At 42.2% G+C, this 19,754-nt stretch overlaps 1 protein-coding gene across 26 annotated transcripts in view; it reads right to left on the reverse strand.

Moving 5' to 3' along the window:
- The window catches only part of camk2b1 (calcium/calmodulin-dependent protein kinase (CaM kinase) II beta 1), an 89,645-nt gene that overhangs the window by 38,753 nt on the left and 31,138 nt on the right, over positions 1-19,754 (reverse strand). For 15 of the 26 annotated variants that reach the window (XM_065011732.1, XM_065011735.1, XM_065011730.1 and 12 more), the window contains exons 3-7: positions 18,309-18,368; positions 18,009-18,050; positions 17,435-17,489; positions 17,034-17,099; positions 10,556-10,628 (exon numbers count right to left, since the gene is read on the reverse strand). In XM_065011732.1, coding sequence (XP_064867804.1) covers positions 10,556-10,628; positions 17,034-17,099; positions 17,435-17,489; positions 18,009-18,050; positions 18,309-18,368 — 296 coding nt within the window. Of the gene's footprint in view, positions 1-5,290; positions 5,364-10,555; positions 10,629-17,033; positions 17,100-17,434; positions 17,490-18,008; positions 18,051-18,308; positions 18,369-19,754 lie in introns of all 26 variants that reach the window. The other 11 variants (XM_065011753.1, XM_065011748.1, XM_065011750.1 and 8 more) reach the window with 2 other exon arrangements.

The following is a 19,754-nucleotide window of genomic DNA, read 5'->3' on the forward strand; positions in this document are numbered from 1 at the left end:
ACTCTTGTGGTGTTTGCAACAGTTTATTTACACACATACACAAACAGTAACAGAAAAAACACCGATGTACCACATGAAAACACACACACCGGAACACCTATAGTTTGCTGTGGTTTAGGGTATATTGGTTTGGGCTGTGGTGTGGGGAGCTGGTGGTGTGGGGAGCTGGTGGTGCCCCCCCCCCCCCCCCCCCCCTCTCTCTCTCCCTCTCTCTGTCCCAGATAGAGCAGCCTCATTACTCTCTGTCAGAGGGGGACTCTAATAATGGGCTGCTATCCCCACTGGCCCCTTCTCTCTCTCGCTCTGCAAGGCTACTGTGCTGTAGACCTACTGTAGCCTAACACCACTCTACACAATAGAAATGTGTCACCCTATTCCCTTCCCTTAGTTCCCATTGCTCGGATGTTTGCAGATCTGAAGGGACTGGATAGGTATAAAGGATGACTTCTGGCATATTTACTTCACCTAGATAGTGCCTCACGCTCTATCATACAAACTATCTAGCTCAGACACACATTCTCTGTTACTTTCCTCGCAAACACACACACACACACCCGCCTGTAGAGAGTGTGTGAGGTATAAACACTGTGTTAACAGTGTCACTGCTGACCCGGCATTGCAGCCTGTCTTCCTCTTTATGTCTCATTATTACACCCCCCCTCTTCTCCCGCTCTCCCTCATCCCTCCACCTCTCTACCTAACTTGTTTGTAGCCGTAATAATACTGACTTATGCATTTTCTTTTTCTTTTTTACCTTTATTTAACTAGTCAGTTAAGAACGAATTCTTATTTTCAATGACGGCCTAGGAACAGTGGGTTAACTGCAGACCGATAGATTTTTACCTTGTAAAAATTCGAACTTGGATTCGAACTTGCAACCATTCGGTTAATAGTCCAACGCTCTAACCACTTGGCTACCTGCCGCCCCAAATGAGGCAATAACAACAAAACTTGGGCTCTGCGCTGCTCGGAAGCAGAGGAGAGAGAGAGAACAGAAGGAGAGAGAGAGAAAGAAAGACCTCAAAAGAGAGAGAAGGAGGAAGAGGGAAAAAGAGAATGAAAGCGAGACAGGGAAAGAGATAGAAGAGAGCGAGAGAAAGAGAGCGAGTGAGTGAAGGGAGAGATAGAGAGAAACAGCAAAAAAGAGAGCGAAGGAGTGGGAAGAGAGAGAAAGAGAGTGAGGGCAAGGGAGAACGAACGAGAGAGGCGGTTACCTTACTTGGTGTCATACTTGGTGTCATCTTCCCCTCAGCCACATCACAGCCTTAACTCCCGTATCTTGCCTCATTTGCACTCACTGTATATAGACTTTTTGTTTTCTTTTGTTCTACTGTATTATTGACTATGTTTTGTTTATTCCATGTGTAACTCTGTGTTATTGTTTTGTGTCGAATTGCTATACTTTATCTTGGCCAGGTCGCAGTTGCAAATGAGAACTTGTTCTCAACTAGCCTACCTGGTTAAATAAAGGTGAAATGAAAAACAAATATGATTCAGGGTTTACTCATTTGTATGGAGAAAGTTCAAATTTGCCAACACTGCAAGCACTAGGATAATCCCTGCTATGATTGTGGGTGGATTTCAGATTAACTACAAGCACTAGGATAATCCCTGCTATGATTGTGGGTGGATTTCAGATTAACTACAAGCACTAGGATAATCCCTGCTATGATTGTGGGTGGATTTCAGATTAACTACAAGCACTAGGATAATCCCTGCTATGATTGTGGGTGGATTTCAGATTAACTACAAGCACTAGGATAATCCCTGCTATGATTGTGGGTGGATTTCAGATTAACTACAAGCACTAGGATAATCCCTGCTATGATTGTGGGTGGATTTCAGATGGCACTTAATCCCTGCTAGATTGTGGGTGGATTTCAGATTAACTACAAGCACTAGGATAATCCCTGCTATGATTGTGGGTGGATTTCAGATTAACTACAAGCACTAGGATAATCCCTGCTATGATTGTGGGTGGATTTCAGATTAACTACAAGCACTAGGATAATCCCTGCTATGATTGTGGGTGGATTTCAGATTAACTACAAGCACTAGGATAATCCCTGCTATGATTGTGGGTGGATTTCAGATTAACTACAAGAAGGATAATCTACTATGATTGTGGGTGGATTTCAGATTAACTACAAGCACTAGGATAATCCCTGCTATGATTGTGGGTGGATTTCAGATTAACTACAAGCACTAGGATAATCCCTGCTATGATTGTGGGTGGATTTCAGATTTCAGGCACTAGGATAATCCCTGCTATGATTGTGGGTGGATTTCAGATTAGCTACAAGCACTAGGATAATCCCTGCTTGATTGATTTCAGATTAACTACAAGCACTAGGATAATCTGGATTTCAGATGAACTACAAACACTAGGATAATCTACAAGCACTAGGATAATCCCTGCTATGATTGTGGGTGGATTTCAGATTAACTACAAGCACTAGGATAATCCCTGCTATGATTGCGGGTGGATTTCAGATTAGCTACAAGCACTAGGATAATCCCTGCTTTGATTGCGGCTGGATTTCAGATTAACTACAAACACTAGGATAATCCCTGCTATGATTGCGGGTGGATTTCAGATTAACTACAAGCACTAGGATAATCCCTGCTATGATTGTGGGTGGATTTCAGATTAACTACAAGCACTAGGATAATCCCTGCTATGATTGTGGGTGGATTTCAGATTAACTGCAAGCACTAGGATAATCCCTGATATGATTGTGGGTGGATTTCAGATTAACTGCAAGCACTAGGATAATCCCTGCTATGATTGTGGGTGGATTTCAGATTAACTACAAGCACTAGGATAATCCCTGCTATGATTGTGGGTGGATTTCAGATGAACTACAAGCACTAGGATAATCCCTGCTATGATTGTGGGTGGATTTCAGATTAACTACAAGCACTAGGATAATCCCTGCTATGATTGTGGGTGGATTTCAGATTAACTGCAAGCTTCCAATAAAAAGATTTCAATATCCAAACACACAATGTCCAGGCCACGCGCACAAACACACAATGTCCAGGCCACACGCACAAACAAACAATGTCCAGGCCACGCGCACAAACACACAGAAATTCAACACGCGCAGACAGACAGACACGGAGACAGACAAACATCTTTCTCTGCACATCGCATAATAGCAGCCCTCTGCAGCAACACACAAGTTCCTTCCCGCCCTTCCTCCTTCCCTCCACACACACACACACACACACACACACACACACACACACACACACACACACACACACACACACACACACACACACACACACAATAAAGTGGGTTAGGTGAGGGAATGCGAGTGTGAGAGATTGCGGTGCTGGAGAGCAGTGAGGGCCTGTGTGTGGGTGTTTGGGATGGAACGATTCCCAGCTCTCTCTCTCTCTCTCTTTCTCTTTCTCCCTCTCTCTTTCTCCATCTTTCATTTCGCAGGAGTAGAGTGGGAGCTGTTTCAACATTCCAGACATGGCTCTATCTGCTTAGATTCCTTCTGAGGGAGTGGAGGAGAGGAGAGAGAAGAGATGCAGCCAGACAGACAGGCCTCCATTGAAATGGCACTCCAATTGTGAAACTAGAGACTGGGTTAAGTCATTTAGCCTAATTTCTCTGTTTTGGGACTTTAGAAGAAACATATCAACAGAACAGTGTGCCTTCTTTGTAGTCGTGCTTTACTTTTCACACTAATCAGTTATTCATAACTGTTTGGTGGTCCCAATTTGATTTGTTATTTGCTGATTCGCGCTTCCAAGATGGGAGTGTTCTTCTCGCCACTCAGACACTCCCAGAGGTTGTCCTCAGTCATATCACACTATGGCCTACTGGGTGAATTGCCCCAGTACTGCCGGACTGTAACCTGATAGGTGTGGCCGCTAAATTAAAAAAATAGCCACAACAGTTCTGATAAACACAACACTACTTGAAGAGGAATGCTGCCACAGTCCGGGGGCCTGGGTATGCCACTGGCATTAGCATAAAAGGGCAATTCCATGGAATCCAACATGAATTTACATTGGGATGCAGTCGCAACCACAAGTCTCACAAAACCCCATTTTGGACGAGACCGACTTTATGACCAAAATGATCCTCTTTACACTTTGTAGTCAATGTTGACAGTATAACACATGTTTATGACTCACAAATATGGCGGAAAGTGTTCAAAGTAGTCCTTGTGCAAAGAGTTCTATGGTTTATTTAACTTTGCAATCATTGGTTTTTATTTTACATACATTTTTAAGTGAATAATCGGAGTCTCAGCATCACTCTGTTACTGTGGAATTGGCCAGAGACTACAGCGGCAGACTAGCATCATGCAAAACAAGGTATAGCTATAATAATAATAATATAATAATAGTTATAATAACACACAAGCTTGCTCACAGACCCCCAAGCATACACACAGACACACAGGATAGGACAGAACAGGAAAGGACTGCCCTGACCGCAAGCCAATCACAGTAGACTCAGTAAACGGCAACCGCTTCTGTTGCGGTAGTTTCATCTATAAATACAGTCTCACTGGAAGCTATACAACTCCATTGGAAGCACCATAGAGACAAATCAATTGGACAAAGCGATTGCCATTTAGAAATCCATAGGCTATTGGGAAACAGAATAACATGGGGCTAATTTTAATACAGCAGCCTAGGCTGAAGAGTAGAGAAACAAACCCTGTTCCAAGGGAGGTCCGGCATAGTACAGCATGGCATAGCATAGCTTAGCAAAGCATAGCAGAGCCATCAGTCAGCTGGCGTAACAAGCACGCATATTGGCATTCTCCACAGACTAGGAGAGGTGCTGTTTCAACAAGAGGACAGGAAAGAGAGGGTCTGCATTTGGCAAGGGTTAAAGCTGCTGTTTCAACAATAGGAGAGAGATAGGGGAGCAGCATTTGGCAAGACATAACCAGATAGGCCAAAGGTCACAGAACACATGGTGCAGAGAGAGACGGTGCTAAAGTAGGTGGAGAATCTGACCTGAAAACAGGAGACTGACCATGGCCAACTGACTGCTTTTGATTGCTTTTTAATATGCAAACTAATGGGTAGGCCTGACAAGCTACAGCATAACAGAAGAGACAAAATACTTATCTAAAGCTACAATCCAAACAGTGATGCTGGAAAACGTCACTTACACCAACACACGAATAGAGGATAGACACACCTATACACACACTAGACACACGCTGAACGGGCAACAGTTACACACACGCACACATTGGACACACACAGGAGACAACATACAGGCAGTAAGGTGATACCTGTCACTCACCTTCAGGTCTCGGTGCACCACGCCCATTTGATGGCAGTGTAGCACCGCCTCCAGGATCTGCTGGATGCAATGACTGCATGCAAACACCAGGGGGCGCATGTTAGTCTGAACAGCATTGCTACATTCCCGTGCAAAGGCCAGGGGATGGGGGGGATGGGGGTGGGGGACTTCTATCACACAGACACACCTTCTTGCGGCCCATGGCCAAGTTAATCGCCCAATGGTTTGGCAATAAGAGTGACCAATAATCTAAAAGATTAGCTACCAATTAGGTGACCAATAATCTAAAAGAGTTGTATAGATGTGAGCAATATGGTGGTGCCTTGTGGATTGGAGTTCCCACCATATAACTGGTCTTCACCCATCCAATAAATGAATGATCAATGGTCAACTTTCAAGTAAAAAGGAGAAGTCAACATCAAATGTATGACGATTTCATGAAAAGGTATGAGAATTTATGAACATGGATCCATGTGGGGAGGAGACAGACATATGGTAGGAGGCCAGGTACATGTGCGCATAGATAGGTAGCATTTATATTATCGTGATCCAACACAGGGAGGTGTGCTGCTGCATGCACACGCGTGTTGGGTTGGAGGGGCTGTGTGAGAGAGAGGGAGTGTGTTGAGATGCAAGAGTGTGTGTGTGTGTGTGTGTGTGTGTGTGTGTGTGTGTGTGTGTGTGTGTGTGTGTGTGTGTGTGTGTGTGTGTGTGTGTGTGTGTGTGTGTGTGTGTGTGTGTGTGTACGCGTGTGTACGCGTGTGTTTTTTTGGGGGGAAGGGAGGGTAAAAAAGGTTCAGTGGTTGGTTGGGTTCTTTGTCTGTCAAGCAAAATGCCAAATAAAAGTAGAAAAACGACTTAATTCTAAGAGCCAACTCTCAGTAAAACGATCTGCAGTGTGTAGTTATTTCAATCTGTTGATGCAATATCCTTATCTAGCAGTGACACCTACAGAAGATGTGTGTTGAAATAGACTGCAGTAAATCATTATTTGTGTCTAAAATATACAGTACATAGAATATTGACTTTTCACTATGCAGTAAAGAAATCATATACTGTCTATGAGATATAATGACACGAAGTGAGAGAGAGAGAAAGAGAGGAATATTAGAGCTTAAACAAGGGAGAAATAGAGTTTGAGAAAGAGAGAGAGGGAAGGAAAGAGAGGATATTATGGGAGTGTCTTGGTGTCAGCGAGCTAGCTGATTGACTCCGGCTTGGACCGGCCTGGCAGTAAAGTTCAGGGCTATATATTACGATCCCTAGTCTTCTCCAAATGAATAAATACTAGCCAGGTCACATCCGCAGGCAGCACAGTGTGTGTGTCAAATTAAATTTTATTGGTCACATACACGTGTTTAGCAGATGTTAATGCGAGTGTAGGGGGGAGGGGTGTGTGTGTCTATTCACATAGACAAAGATATCTACCTACAGTTGAAGTCGGAAGTTTACATACACTTAGGTTGGAGTAATTAAAAGTTGTTTTTCATCCACTCAAACTACAGTTTGGGCAAGTTGGTTAGGACATCTACTTTGTGCATGACACAAGTAATTTTTCCAACAATTGTTTACAAACAGATTATTTCACTGATAATTCACTGTATCACACTTCCAGTGGGTCAGAAGTTTACATACATTAAGTTGACTGTGCCTTTAAACAGCTTGGAAAATTCCAGAAAATGATGTCATAGCTTTAAAAGCTTCTGATAGGCTAATTGACATCATTTGAGTCAATTGGAGGTGTACCTGTGGATGTATTTCAAGGCCTACCTTCAAACTCAGTGCCTCTTTGCTTGACATCATGGGAAAATCTAAATAAATCAGCCAAGACCTCAGAAAAAAAATTGTAGACCTGAACAAGTCTGGTTCATCCTTGGGAGCAATTTACAAACACCTGAAGGTACCACGTTCATCTGTACAAACAATACTACGCAAGTATAAACACCATGGGACCACGCAGCCGTCACACCGTGCTCTGTCTCCGAGAAATTAACGTACTTTGGTGCGAAAAGTGCAAATCAATCCCAGAACAACAGCAAAGGACTCTGTGAAGATGCTGGAGGAAACAGGTGCAAAAGTATCTATATCCACAGTAAAAAGAGTTCTATATCGACATAACCTGAAAGGCCGCTCAGCAAAGAAGAAGCCACTGCTCCAAAACCGCCATAAAAAAAGCCGGTTTGCAACTGCATATGGGGACAAAGATCATACTTTTTGGAGAACTGTCCTCTGGTCTGATGAAAGAAAAATGGAAATGTTTGGCCATAATGACCATCATTATGTTTGGAGGAAAAAGGGGGAGGCTTGCAAGCCAAAGAACACCATCCCAACCGTGAAGCACGAGTGTGGCAGCATCATGTTGTGGGGGTGCTTTGCTGCAGGAGGGACTGGTGTACTTCACAAAATAGATGGCGTCATGAGGATGGAAATTATGTGGATATATTGAAGCAACATCTCAAGACATCAGTCAGGAAGTTAAAGCTTGGTCGCAAATGGGTCTTCCAAATTGACAATGACCCCAAGCATACTTCCAAAGTTGTGGCAAAATGGCTTAAGGACAACAAAGTCAAGGTATTGGAGTGGCCATCACAAAGCCCTGACCTCAATCCTATAGACAATTTCTTGGCAGAACTGAAAAAGCTGGTGCGAGCAAGGAGGCCTACAAACCTGACTCGGTTACACCAGTACTGTCAGGAGGAATGGGCCAAAATTCACCCAACTTATTGTGGGAAGCTTGTGGAAGGCTACCCGAAACGTTTGACAATTAAACCATTTAAAGGCAATGCTACCAAATACTAATTGAGTGTATGTTAACTTCTGACCCACTGGGAATGTGATGAAAGAAATAAAAGCTGATATAAATAATTATCTCTACTATTATTCTGACATTTCACATTCATAAAATGAAGTGGTGATCCTAACTGACCTAAGACCAGGAATTTTTACCAGGATTAAATGTCAGTAATTGTTTTAAAAAAAAGAGTTTAAATGTATTTGGCTAAGGTGTATGCAAACCTCCGACTTCAACTGTACATCTCTGTCTCACTCCAAGACAATATATATGACATTATATATGACACTGTAGAGTACAGTATATAACATATGAATACAGTAAATAACATCCTCCACATACAACACCCATCCTGCCAGTCACATTCTGTTAAAGGTCCCCTGAGCACACACATCCCTTGGTCGCTCCTCTTTTCAGTTCCCTGCAGCTAGCGACTGGAATGAGCTGCAACAAACACTCAAACTGGACAGTTTTATCTCAATCTCTTCATCCAAAGACTCAATCATGGACACTCTTACTGACAGTTGTGGCTGCTTTGCGTGATATATTGTTGTCTCTACCTTCCTGCCCTTTGTGCTGTTGTCCGTGCCCAATAATGTTTGTACCATGTTTTGTGCTGTTACCATGTTGTGTTGCTACATGTTGTTGTCATGTTGTGTTTTTACCATGCTGTGTTGTCGTGTGTTGCTGCCTTGCTAAGTTGTTGTCTTCGGTCTATCTTTGTGTGTGCTGTGATCACGTCATCTTGTCGTGATGTGTGTTTTGTCCTATGTTTATATATTTTTATTTATTTTTATTTTTAATCCAGCCCCCGTCCCCGCAGGAGGCCTTTTGCCTTTTGGTAGGCCATCATTGTAAATAAGAATTTGTTCGTCATTATCATTTATAAATGCTGCGTATGCACAAAATATGTGCCAAAACATGCGTGTGCCAGTTTTCATGCAAAAGTTAGCATTTATAAAAACTGAACTTGAGGTGAGAATGTGCTTATCCTCCCGAAAACTTCAGACCATGCGTACGCACAGTTTCTACTGGTTGAAATATTGCATTGCAAGAAGGCAAAAGTAGCCTAGTAGTAGCCTTGTGTAAATGGGAAATATATGTTGACACTCTTATTCATGCAAAAAAACAGAGATAAATATAATAAGATGTAATCATTTGCCATTAGTGAGAAGAGCAAATATCTATTTATTTTATCTTTGCATTGGAAAATAATTCTAAATAGTCATCTATTCCCTATTATTTATTTCATTTCCATGATCATGGAATACATTCCTCACCTTTTCTGACTGTGATATGGTTTCATACTAAATAGCCTACCAGGCCTACAACAAGTTAGGTTTCCATTAGACCCTTCTCTCATTTAATTGGACCCACTTCGCAGAAGTAAATAGATGAGCTATTTCAAGTATTTTGCTCTATGCGATCCGATCCCCAAGCGCAGTTTAACAGTAGAACCCTTTTCCATTGACGTTTGTAGGCTCTCTGAATATTTCTCGAGTAGACAATGTTTCATTTGTAAACCTAATAAATATATCTTAACCAGTGCAGAATAACTTATTACAACAGATTTCCACGCGCATCTGTCATTTAATTGGGCCTATTGATAAGCTATAACCATTTCAGGTCAATGCTCCATCTATTAGAAAGTGAGCACAGTTTATAACACAGTAGAATTTAACAGGTGAACAGACAGTTGATCATTTGCATTGAAGTGTGTAGACTACTGTAGTATAAAAAAAAATCAGAGTAGACAATGTTTCAGATTTCCCGGGCAGTGCAGCATATTTAGGTTAGGTTCAAAGTAAACACAAAACATTATTGAATTCAAACAATCTGTTTACAGGTCCACAATCATTTTTGTCTTTCGGAAGCATTTCGGATTACAACAAATGTCACAGCAAAAGAAGACATTCTGCCAACAAGAAATTTGATCAAGTTCACCATTGATATTTATTTTAGATACCGTCTCGGCCTAATTCCAATACGTCCAAAGTATACAGCAAACGAAAGCATTATTGTCACCATAAAAGGTGAAAGACGGCTGTTTTTCAGGCGGTGCCATTTGGGACGCATCCTTGGGAGTGAGAAACGGTCGCAGAAGCCTGAGAAGCTGGGCAAGTGCACTGGTGGGGGTCCCGGGTTGAGGGGGTTGAGGAGGTTGGAGGGGGGGGAGAGGGATGAGGGGTCAAAGGTTTAGGGAGGAGGATGGAGGGCGAAGTCAGACAGTCAGTGCAACAAGAGCAACATAGAAAGGCAAATGCAGGAACCTCAGAATAAAATAAACAAGCACATCGAGACGCAGCAGAGCAACAGACAGACTGATAGACTGAACGACTGACAGAAACACACACGAACAGACAGGGAGACTGAGACGGAGGGGGCGAGGGTGCAGGCAGAGGTGCAGGGGGTGGAGATGTCAGGCAGAGGAAGGGGTAGGAAGAGGAGTGCAGCTGGTCTCTACACATACTGACCTTCAGGTCCCTGTGCACTATGTCATGTTGGTGAATGTGATGAACACTGTCTAGAATCTGAGTGATACAGTGACTGTGAAGACAAAACAGAGAGGAGGAGAGGGAGAGATGGAGGGAGGCAAGGTGGAAGAAGAGAGGATGGGATGGTGGAGGAGAAATGTGGACAGGTGAAAAATATTGGCAGGTGAACATGATTTTGAAAAGCAAGAAAAACAGTGAGATGGACAGAATATTGAAGAGTGATAAAAGAATGCACATTTGATGGAGAGAACAGAGAAATGGAGTAGGAGAGATGGAAGATATGTTGGAGAGCGATGGAAGGAGGAGATGAAGTGGATGAATGCAGTGAGGGGTGAGGAGACAAAACCGTTTTCAACATGATGAAACACAAGACTACCATCAACAGCACAGCCAGATGTGCTCACAACATAGAGAAAGAGAAGAGAGGGAGGAGAGAGAAAGGGAGGAGAGCAGCGAGAAAAGGAGGGAATAAGAGATGATAGAGGGCAAGAGAGAAGGGAGAGATAGGGAGAGTAAGAGACTGACATGAGAAAGTGAACAAGGCAGAGAACAGAAAATGAGAAAGAGAGAGATAAAGGAGAGCAGTGGATTGATGTGTAACTGTTATTTCAACCAACGAGTGGATGGAAAATATTGCGCAGTGAAGGGGTTAATGTGCCTTTACCACTGTGTGTGTGTGTGTGTGTGTGTGTGTGTGTGTGTGTAGTGAAGGAGTTAAATGTGCAGGATATAATGTGACTAATAGCAGAACAGGAAGACAGCCTGCAGGATGGATACTGAGTGGGAGGACACACACACACACACACACACACACACACACACATACGCATAAGTGGACATGGCAAGCACTTAAGTACTTAAGTTAAAATAAAGCACTAATTAATTCGTTTTTTTCTGTACCAATATACCACGGCTAAGGGCTGGTCTTTGTCACGACGCAACGTGGATTGCCTGGATACAGCCCTTAGCCGTGGTATATTGGCTATATAATCACAAACCCCCAAGGTGCCTTATTGCTATGATAAACTGGTTACCAACGTAATTAGAGCAGTAAAAATAGACGTTTTGTCATACCCGTGGTATATGGTCTGATATACCATGGCTATCAGCCAAATCAGCATTGAGGGCTCGAGCCACCCCATTTATAAAGTAGTTTATACCAGGGGATTTCAAAATGTTCTTGCACAGGAACAAACAGGCAACCCAGGAACCCCCATCATGTTAGCGACCCCCCAATTCATGTGAAGAGGAAGTGTAAACTCTGACTTCGTCTATTAGCTAGAAAGGTATCCTGGCAGCGTAAATAACATGTTGCTGTTGTAAAGCAGATTCTCCCTGACGGTCTAGCTTTTATTTGATTGACGATTCTCAAAGATGGTATAAAAATCAAATATATATAATACCAGTCAAACGTTTGGACACACCTACTCATTCAAGAGTTTTTATTTATTTCTACTATTTTCTACATTGGAGAATGCCAAGAGTGTGCAAAGCTGTCATCAAGGCAAACGGTGGCTACTTTGAAGAATCTCAAATATGAAATATATTTAGATTTGTTTAACACTTTTTTGGTTACTACATGACTCCATATGTGACCCGTTTCAGGAAACTAGGCATACAGTGGGGCAAAAAAGTATTTAGTCAGCCACCAATTGCGCAAGTTCTCCCACTTAAAAAGATGAGAGAGGCCTGTAATTTTCATCATAGACTTCAACTATGACAGACAAAATGAGAGAAAAAAATCCAGAAAATCATATTGTAGGATTTTAATGAATTTATTTGGAAAATAAGTATTTGGTCAATAACAAAAGTTTATCTCAATACTTTGTTTATATACCCTTTGTTGGCAATGACAGGGGTCAAACATTTTCTGTAAGTCTTCACAAGGTTTTCACACACCAATTGGTGGCTGACTAAATACTTTTTTGCCCCACCGTATGTCACGGGTCACTACTTCACAGGAGAGCAGTTTGAATGTAAACTTTTTGGGGGGCAGAAATGCCTTCTCGAACATGTGAACTTTCATGTGCCTTCAATAACACACTTGTATGCCACCTGTAAATACGAATAGCATTTTTAAATGACGAGCCTAGTTGGTTTAGCCACAGAACAAGCCATGATTGGCTGAGATAATGAGTGAGCTGGAAATGCTGAGAGATAAGTTTGGATTTGTCTGCCATATAGCAGGCTTCTGTCTATTTGAACTTAGTCAGTATGTCTAGGTAATCCTGTCTAACGCGGCTTTTATTTTTTATCGTGTAGTAAAACTGCAAGTGTTGCTCTCCAATTTCTGAGGGCCGAGTTTTGAAATCAGTGGAATTTGAGTACGATAGCTAAACACCTGTCTCTGGATTACATCTTCAAACTAAGGGCAACCATGGTATCCGACAGGAGACCCGTCCATCCGAGAATGATATTCTAGCTAGCTACATTTTCAGATATCACACGTTTCTAATATTGACAGAATGGGGTTTCATTTACGTTAAAGTATGCTGTTAGCTAGCTAGCTAATGTTAGCTGGCTGACTCGCTAGCTAACATTTCGTGTATGATCTTATTATTCATATCGCAGAGCCATTTGCTTGGCTAGCTATAGCCTAATGTTAGCTAATGAACATTGAACCTGGTTGGTTAGCTACCTTCAGATTCATGCAGGGTAGTAATGTCATGCGTAGGGATTATGGTTCATTGTTTACCTTGCTAGCTAGCCTCATGTCTTAACAAAAGACAACACTATGCAAGTCACCATTTCGGGTGCGTTCGTAAATTCAGTCTGGCCATCTACTCCAATTTCAGAGCACTCTGGCCTGATTGTGTCAAAGCGCAGGATAACTGATGAATTTATGAACGCTCAATACCCGTTGAATTTGCCGGTGTCAGTAAACATCGGCAAAACAATCGGAGTTAAATTGTTGCCAGCAGCACAGTTACAGTCACCAACGCTCTGGATAACATGAAAACACCCTAACCAGCTCGGCTAGGGTGAGTAAAATGGTCAAAGTGTGGTGTTCTCTCATTGTGTGTCTGGAAGTAGCTAGCAAGCTAGCCAGTTAGCTTGGGTGCTTGACTGCCGTTGTGAGGTCAGAACGTTCGAATCAACTCTACTCATCGGCCAGAGCGTCCAGTGTGCACTCAACGCAATTTCTTTTTTTTTTTTGAACAGACAATCTGACAGCACAGTTGCAGTCATCAACGCTCTGGATAACATAACAGCCTAACCAGCTCTGCTAGGACGAGTAATGTTCAGTGAGCTGTTCTCTAATTTGTGTCTGGAAGTAGTTGTCAAGTTAGCTTGGGTGCTTGACTGCTGTTGTTAGTACATAACGTCCGGATCTACCCTTAAAGAGATAGATGGTGCTAAAACTTAAGACGGTGTGAATGATGCTGATTTGGTGTTGACAAAGGGCTCTCCAGAAGTAGTACCAAAACATTCAAAGGCCATTTTCTCAAAAGTGAGTTTACAAGTTTATCAACTTTCAAAGCAGAATTATTTTCCCATTGTTCCTCAAATTTACATTTACATTTAAGTCATTTAGCAGACGCTCTTATCCAGAGCGACTTACAAATTGGTGCATTCACCTTATGACATCCAGTGGAACAGCCACTTTACAATAGTGCATCTAAATCTTTTAAGGGGGGGGGGTGAGAAGGATTACTTTATCCTATCCTAGGTATTCCTTAAAGAGGTGGGGTTTCAGGTGTCTCCGGAAGGTGGTGATTGACTCCGCTGTCCTGGCGTCGTGAGGGAGTTTGTTCCACCATTGGGGGGCCAGAGCAGCGAACAGTTTTGACTGGGCTGAGCGGGAACTGTATAGCAGTGTATGTAGCTCGGAGTCTCTAATTTTATCCAATGTAAAAACACAATTTCAAATTATGCTACATAAGACTGATTTGAGCCGGTCGGTCACGTGTTATTTCATATTTTTGAGGTCTTCACTATTATTCTACAATGTAGAAAATAGTCAAAATAAAGAAAAACCCTTGAATGAGTAGGCGTGTCCAAACTTTTGACTGGTACTGTATAGTTCAATATCTTTTCTGCATGCTTTCTATCTGGTTTTGGTGGGTTTACATTGGCAAACTGTTTTTCCATCTCAAAAATTAGCACTTAGACAGCTGGCCTAAGAATTCTCTACACAGAAACAACTTTGTAATTGGCTCCAACGACGATTTCCTCCATATTAAAGGGATAGTTCGAGATTTTGGAAATGAAGCCATGTATGTACTTCCCCAGAGTCGGATGAACAAGGAACAGCTAGCAGACTAACTGTTCCTGTACACTTCCAGTCATTGCTAGTTAGCATTTGCTTGTGAAACTACCTCTAACTTCCTTCATACTGGACGCAGTGACATACAAATGGTATTCTGTTGCAGCTAGGGAGGTTTATAAAATAAAAAATGTTCACATAAAAAATACCCCCCCCCCAACAAATTGCAGACCCCCTACAGTGGCTCCGCAGATTTTGCAACCCTAGAGTGGAATAATGCTCTGTTATGGATCAGCTCAGTGAGTTTATTGGTGACGGTCTGTGGTTATTAGATAGGCCGTAAGGGGACATTTAAGTGCTTTTTAATCCGTGAGTAGAGGGGAATTTTCTGATTACATTCCGTGCCCATTTGACTCTCTCTCTCCCTCCCATGGACTTCTCTGTTTACTAGGTCCTATGGAGGACAGAGAAACCCCAGTCACACTCTTCACACTGCCCATATATGTGACTGGTTCAGCAGTTTGAGCCACAATCGCACTCTTGTCTCAGAAGGACAGAAAACAGAATGTTGATTTGGGGTGAATTCATATTCCTTGAGCTAACAACGTCGAAAACATTTAGCTTCTGTCTAATGCCAGAAAAACAATTAATGTCCTGTTTTGTGTTCTGCCATGGCAACTCCAGCACATGACAGAAAAAAATATATCTACAATTTTAAGCTATACATTTTTTTTTGTGTGTGACTAATTATGTCAGCTAATTAAAAGGCCCAGTTATTGCTGGTCTCCTAGGAAACAGGGGGCAAGGCTGACCTGGATGACTGACACACACACCTACTCTCATCATCTTCATATTCACACATTGACATTCAGTGCATAGACAGATGCACACTTGTCTTTACACATACTTTGTTTCACACACACCCCAACTTTCACACACAGGTCCAAACACACACACACTCTCCCTTACCAATTCACACACTAACCAATGTGTGTGATGTGCCTCCTCCAAACAGCCATTGTGTGTGGGTTGTAATATCAGGAGTGAAAGACTGGCAGAATACTCACTGGAGATAAGGCAGTGACCTTGCCCCACCCTGCCCTGTGGTGTGTTTGTTTGTATATGTGTGCTAGAGTACTGCTCTGATAGGGTAGCTGTAGAGGTAGCCACACTGTGTCAGTGAAAGGAAGAGAGAGATGACAGAAAATGAGAGAATGTGGGACAGGGGGAGAGAAAATGAGTGACAGAAAGTGAAAGAGAACGAGAAAGAGAACGAAAGAGGGAGAAGTAAAGAGAGAGAGAGAGAGAGAGAGAGAGAGATCGAGGAGGATAAAGGAAGCACAGAGAGAGGCTGCAGAAGGACAGGGTGTGTATAGCTTCACTGTTCTAATATCCGTCTCCAGATCAGTGCTTATAGCTCATATCTGACTGGACTAGACAGTATGGCTACTGAGACACAGATGGGGTCAATTTCAATACTCTCCACTGGCTTCCTTCCCTTGGTCCGATGTCCTTATTATCGCATAGCTAGATATCTGACAGCGATGACATTCCACTTCTCTTTCCCAGAGCCTTTGATAATAGTGCTTCTCTTGCACCTTATCAAACCAAGTCAGACCTGAGAATAGGAAGCTGCTTCAATGTACTGACAAAGACAGTACAGTTTGAAGATAGGCAGAAAAACTGCCTCTCAAATCCCTGATCACACTTGTAGGCGATGTCATGGCGACGTTAGTTAGCTAAACTCATGTGCAGAAACACGTCACCGGGTCTAACGGTCGTGTTGCCCCAAAATGCGCATGTGCAAACCGTTAAATCAAAGACACTCCTTTGATATAAAGTTGATGAAAATGAAAACTTGTTAAAAAGAAAAACGAGAAAATTAACAACTATGTACGGATTTTTTACTTCTCCCATTGGCTTGCCAAACCCCAAACCCTGGTCTAGTCTGCAGTCTACTTCGCAAGCGGCCCCGGAAGTCTAGCGATGTTGCGCCTCTGGTTTTCGAAACACTGGTGTATTGAGATTCAGGGTGTGGACAAGAAACAAGGCAGAAGAGGATGGAAGAAGCAAAAGGAGAGTGGGATAGTGAAAGGAGAGCAAGAAAGGGAGATGGAGTGAGAAAGCGATAGAGAAAGAAAGAGAGAGAAAGTGGGAGAGAAACTGAGAAAAAGAGAGAGCGAGAGCAGAAGAATGAAAAAAAGAGAGAGAGGGAGAGAGAGAGACATGTACTGTATGTGCCAGTCTTACCTGGCATCAGCCTCACTGTAGTACTCTCTGGCTACGATGTCCTCGAACAGCTCCCCTCCAGTCACCCTGTCAACAAATCAGAGACAAGCTCATTAACCAATCAGATCAGCATTCCGCTCAGTCAGGTCTGAAGCACCTCTCGCTCCGGCTTGCTACACCAGGACTCCCGTTACCCTCGGCAACCCTACTCTCTCTCATCCTCTCATCCCCAGTGCCAGCTGTTACCATGGAAACTAGAACTAGTACTGTTAACCGGCAGAATCTCATGGGAGAGAGCGAGGGAGGGTATAAGAGAGGAGAGTAGTGTAAAAGAGTAGGGGGATTTTAGTGAGTGGATAGACAAATGACAGAGGTGTAAAGAGGTAAAACATTTGTAAAAAAGGAGAAGAGAGAGAACTTACAAGTCAAATAGGAGATAGTGGAAGCCTTCCTCTGATATACTGTCATGAAGACGAACTGAAAGAGAGAGAGAGAAAGAGAGGGAGGGAGAACTAAGCCATGGAGGGGTCAAATGAAATCTGTATACATTCACACTTGGTCATTTAGCAGACACTCTTATCCAGAGCATCAATCAGCAATCGGTGCAGTCAACCAAAATAGCTAAGACAACCACATATCAAGATCGTTGCAAGTAAAACCTTTTTCCAAATAGCTTTCTGATTTCAAACACATCATGGCATTTGGATTAAAGTGTACAGTATAAGGCACAATGAAACAGTGGAAGAGTGCTTCTTTGATACTAAAGTAGCTGTCCGAGAGCTGTACGTTCATGTGAAAACAGGGGGATAAAGAATGACTTGGAACAAGCAACAAGAAGAAGTGCGAACAATCAGGTAGTGCGAACACTGCAAAAGCATTAGGGGGCAAAAAACTCCCCAAAAAATGTCAACTCAAGGCACTCTCACGTTAAAAAGCCTTTTATTCATACTTGGCCAGTAATAATGCATGGCAACGGAAGGATAAATCAAAACGCACCGAGGCCAGACCCAGGAACCTGAGCCTTCCGTCGCCATGGTACTGAATGTGGAATAGTCAAACAAGACGCAGATATCAAAACTTTGTGCCGGCTTAGAGATTCATATAGACTCATTATAGATGATAGATCGTTGAATCAGCAAACTTTATATTGCAGAATATATGTATACATGTATGTATATAGATATATATAGATATATTGAAGATTGATAAATGGCAGATTGAAGCAGCATATTGCAGCATACTGTGTAGGTAGGTGGACAGTGCTTTGGTGCGTTGGTTAGTTACAGAAAGACTCACCGATGTTGGAGTGCTTGAGCAGGCGACAAATACGGGCCTCTCTCTCTAGCTTCTGGTGATCTGAGGAGGGAATAACAAACACTTACACACACAGGCCTGAATACTGTAACAGATGCAATATAAAGCTATATACGTTGACGGCACTTTATTTTGGTGTAATACACAAATGCACATAAGTGTAACAGAACAAATGGATACAACTTGTCAGCATCTCTTTAGTACAGCGCCACTGGCTGCTTGGATGAGGGAGGGACCCAGGCCTAAAAACAGTGGAGTGACTGACTAACTGCCATGGAATGCAAATTGGAGATTATGATAAAAGTTACGTAAACTTGTACTAGGGTTTGGCGGTAAACAGATGTTCAAATCGTCATACCGTTTCTGTACCATACTGGGGTATACGTGCACCCCAATTTTTTTTGGGGCAACGGGGATCTTGATCCAGGAGAGGATTGAATGTCTCTAGTCTGGGTACCAGTCTTTTTAGCTAACATTCCACTCCTTGCCACTCCATGTCATTGCCAAAGAAACTGGCTTTTCGGCAATTTCAATGTTCAATATGCAGATGGGTTTATGGCAGGGTTGCTCATTGGTTGTTGGTAATAACATTCATATTTTCCATGACAACATCATGAGCCTCGAAAATATAATTATAACAAAGTTAAAAATAAACATTTAGCTGTTAAGTAAGCAAGATAATGTAGACATGAGCTAGCACATTTTGACAGATTGGTTTCCTCTGGACAAACAAAAAATGGATGCCAACATGTTCTGTGGAGAAAAAAAAGTGATATAGTTCCAATTAGGTGATAATACCCGAAAAATCTATGTTTGGAGGACATATTGGCACGGGTGTTGTTAGGCGCGGAAAAATATGCCAATATACTGTATCCTCTAAACACCGGCTTCGAGAGCATTATCACTTTTATACAATAGGTTATCAACATATTCAAATAATGATTTATGAAAAAATGATTTATTCATACGATTTCATCCTTACACAAGAAATAGTCCCAACACAAATCTAGGGTTGCTACCCAAGCCGGCTTGTTGTTGGTTCTATCAGTTCGGTTGCCAGAAACGCGACCCATTTGTTAAGTATTTTTGTTCTATATCAATTCAATTCAAGGGCTTTATTGGCATGGGAAACATGTGTTAACATTGCCAAAGCAAGTGAGGTAGACAACATACAAAGTGAATATATAAAGTGAAAAACAACTAAAATTAACAGTAAACATTACACATACAGAAGTTTCAAAACAGTAAAGACATTACAAATATTATTATATTTATACAATGTACAAATAGTTAAAGGACACAAGATAAAATGAATAAGCATAAATATGGGTTGTATTTACAATGGTGTTTGTTCTTCACTGGTTTCCCTTTTCTCGTGGCAACAGGTCACAAATATTGCTGCTGTGATGGCACACTGTGGAATTTCAC

The sequence above is a fragment of the Oncorhynchus nerka genome, linkage group LG27, assembly GCF_034236695.1.
Source record: "Oncorhynchus nerka isolate Pitt River linkage group LG27, Oner_Uvic_2.0, whole genome shotgun sequence".
Classification (NCBI taxonomy): domain Eukaryota; kingdom Metazoa; phylum Chordata; class Actinopteri; order Salmoniformes; family Salmonidae; genus Oncorhynchus; species Oncorhynchus nerka.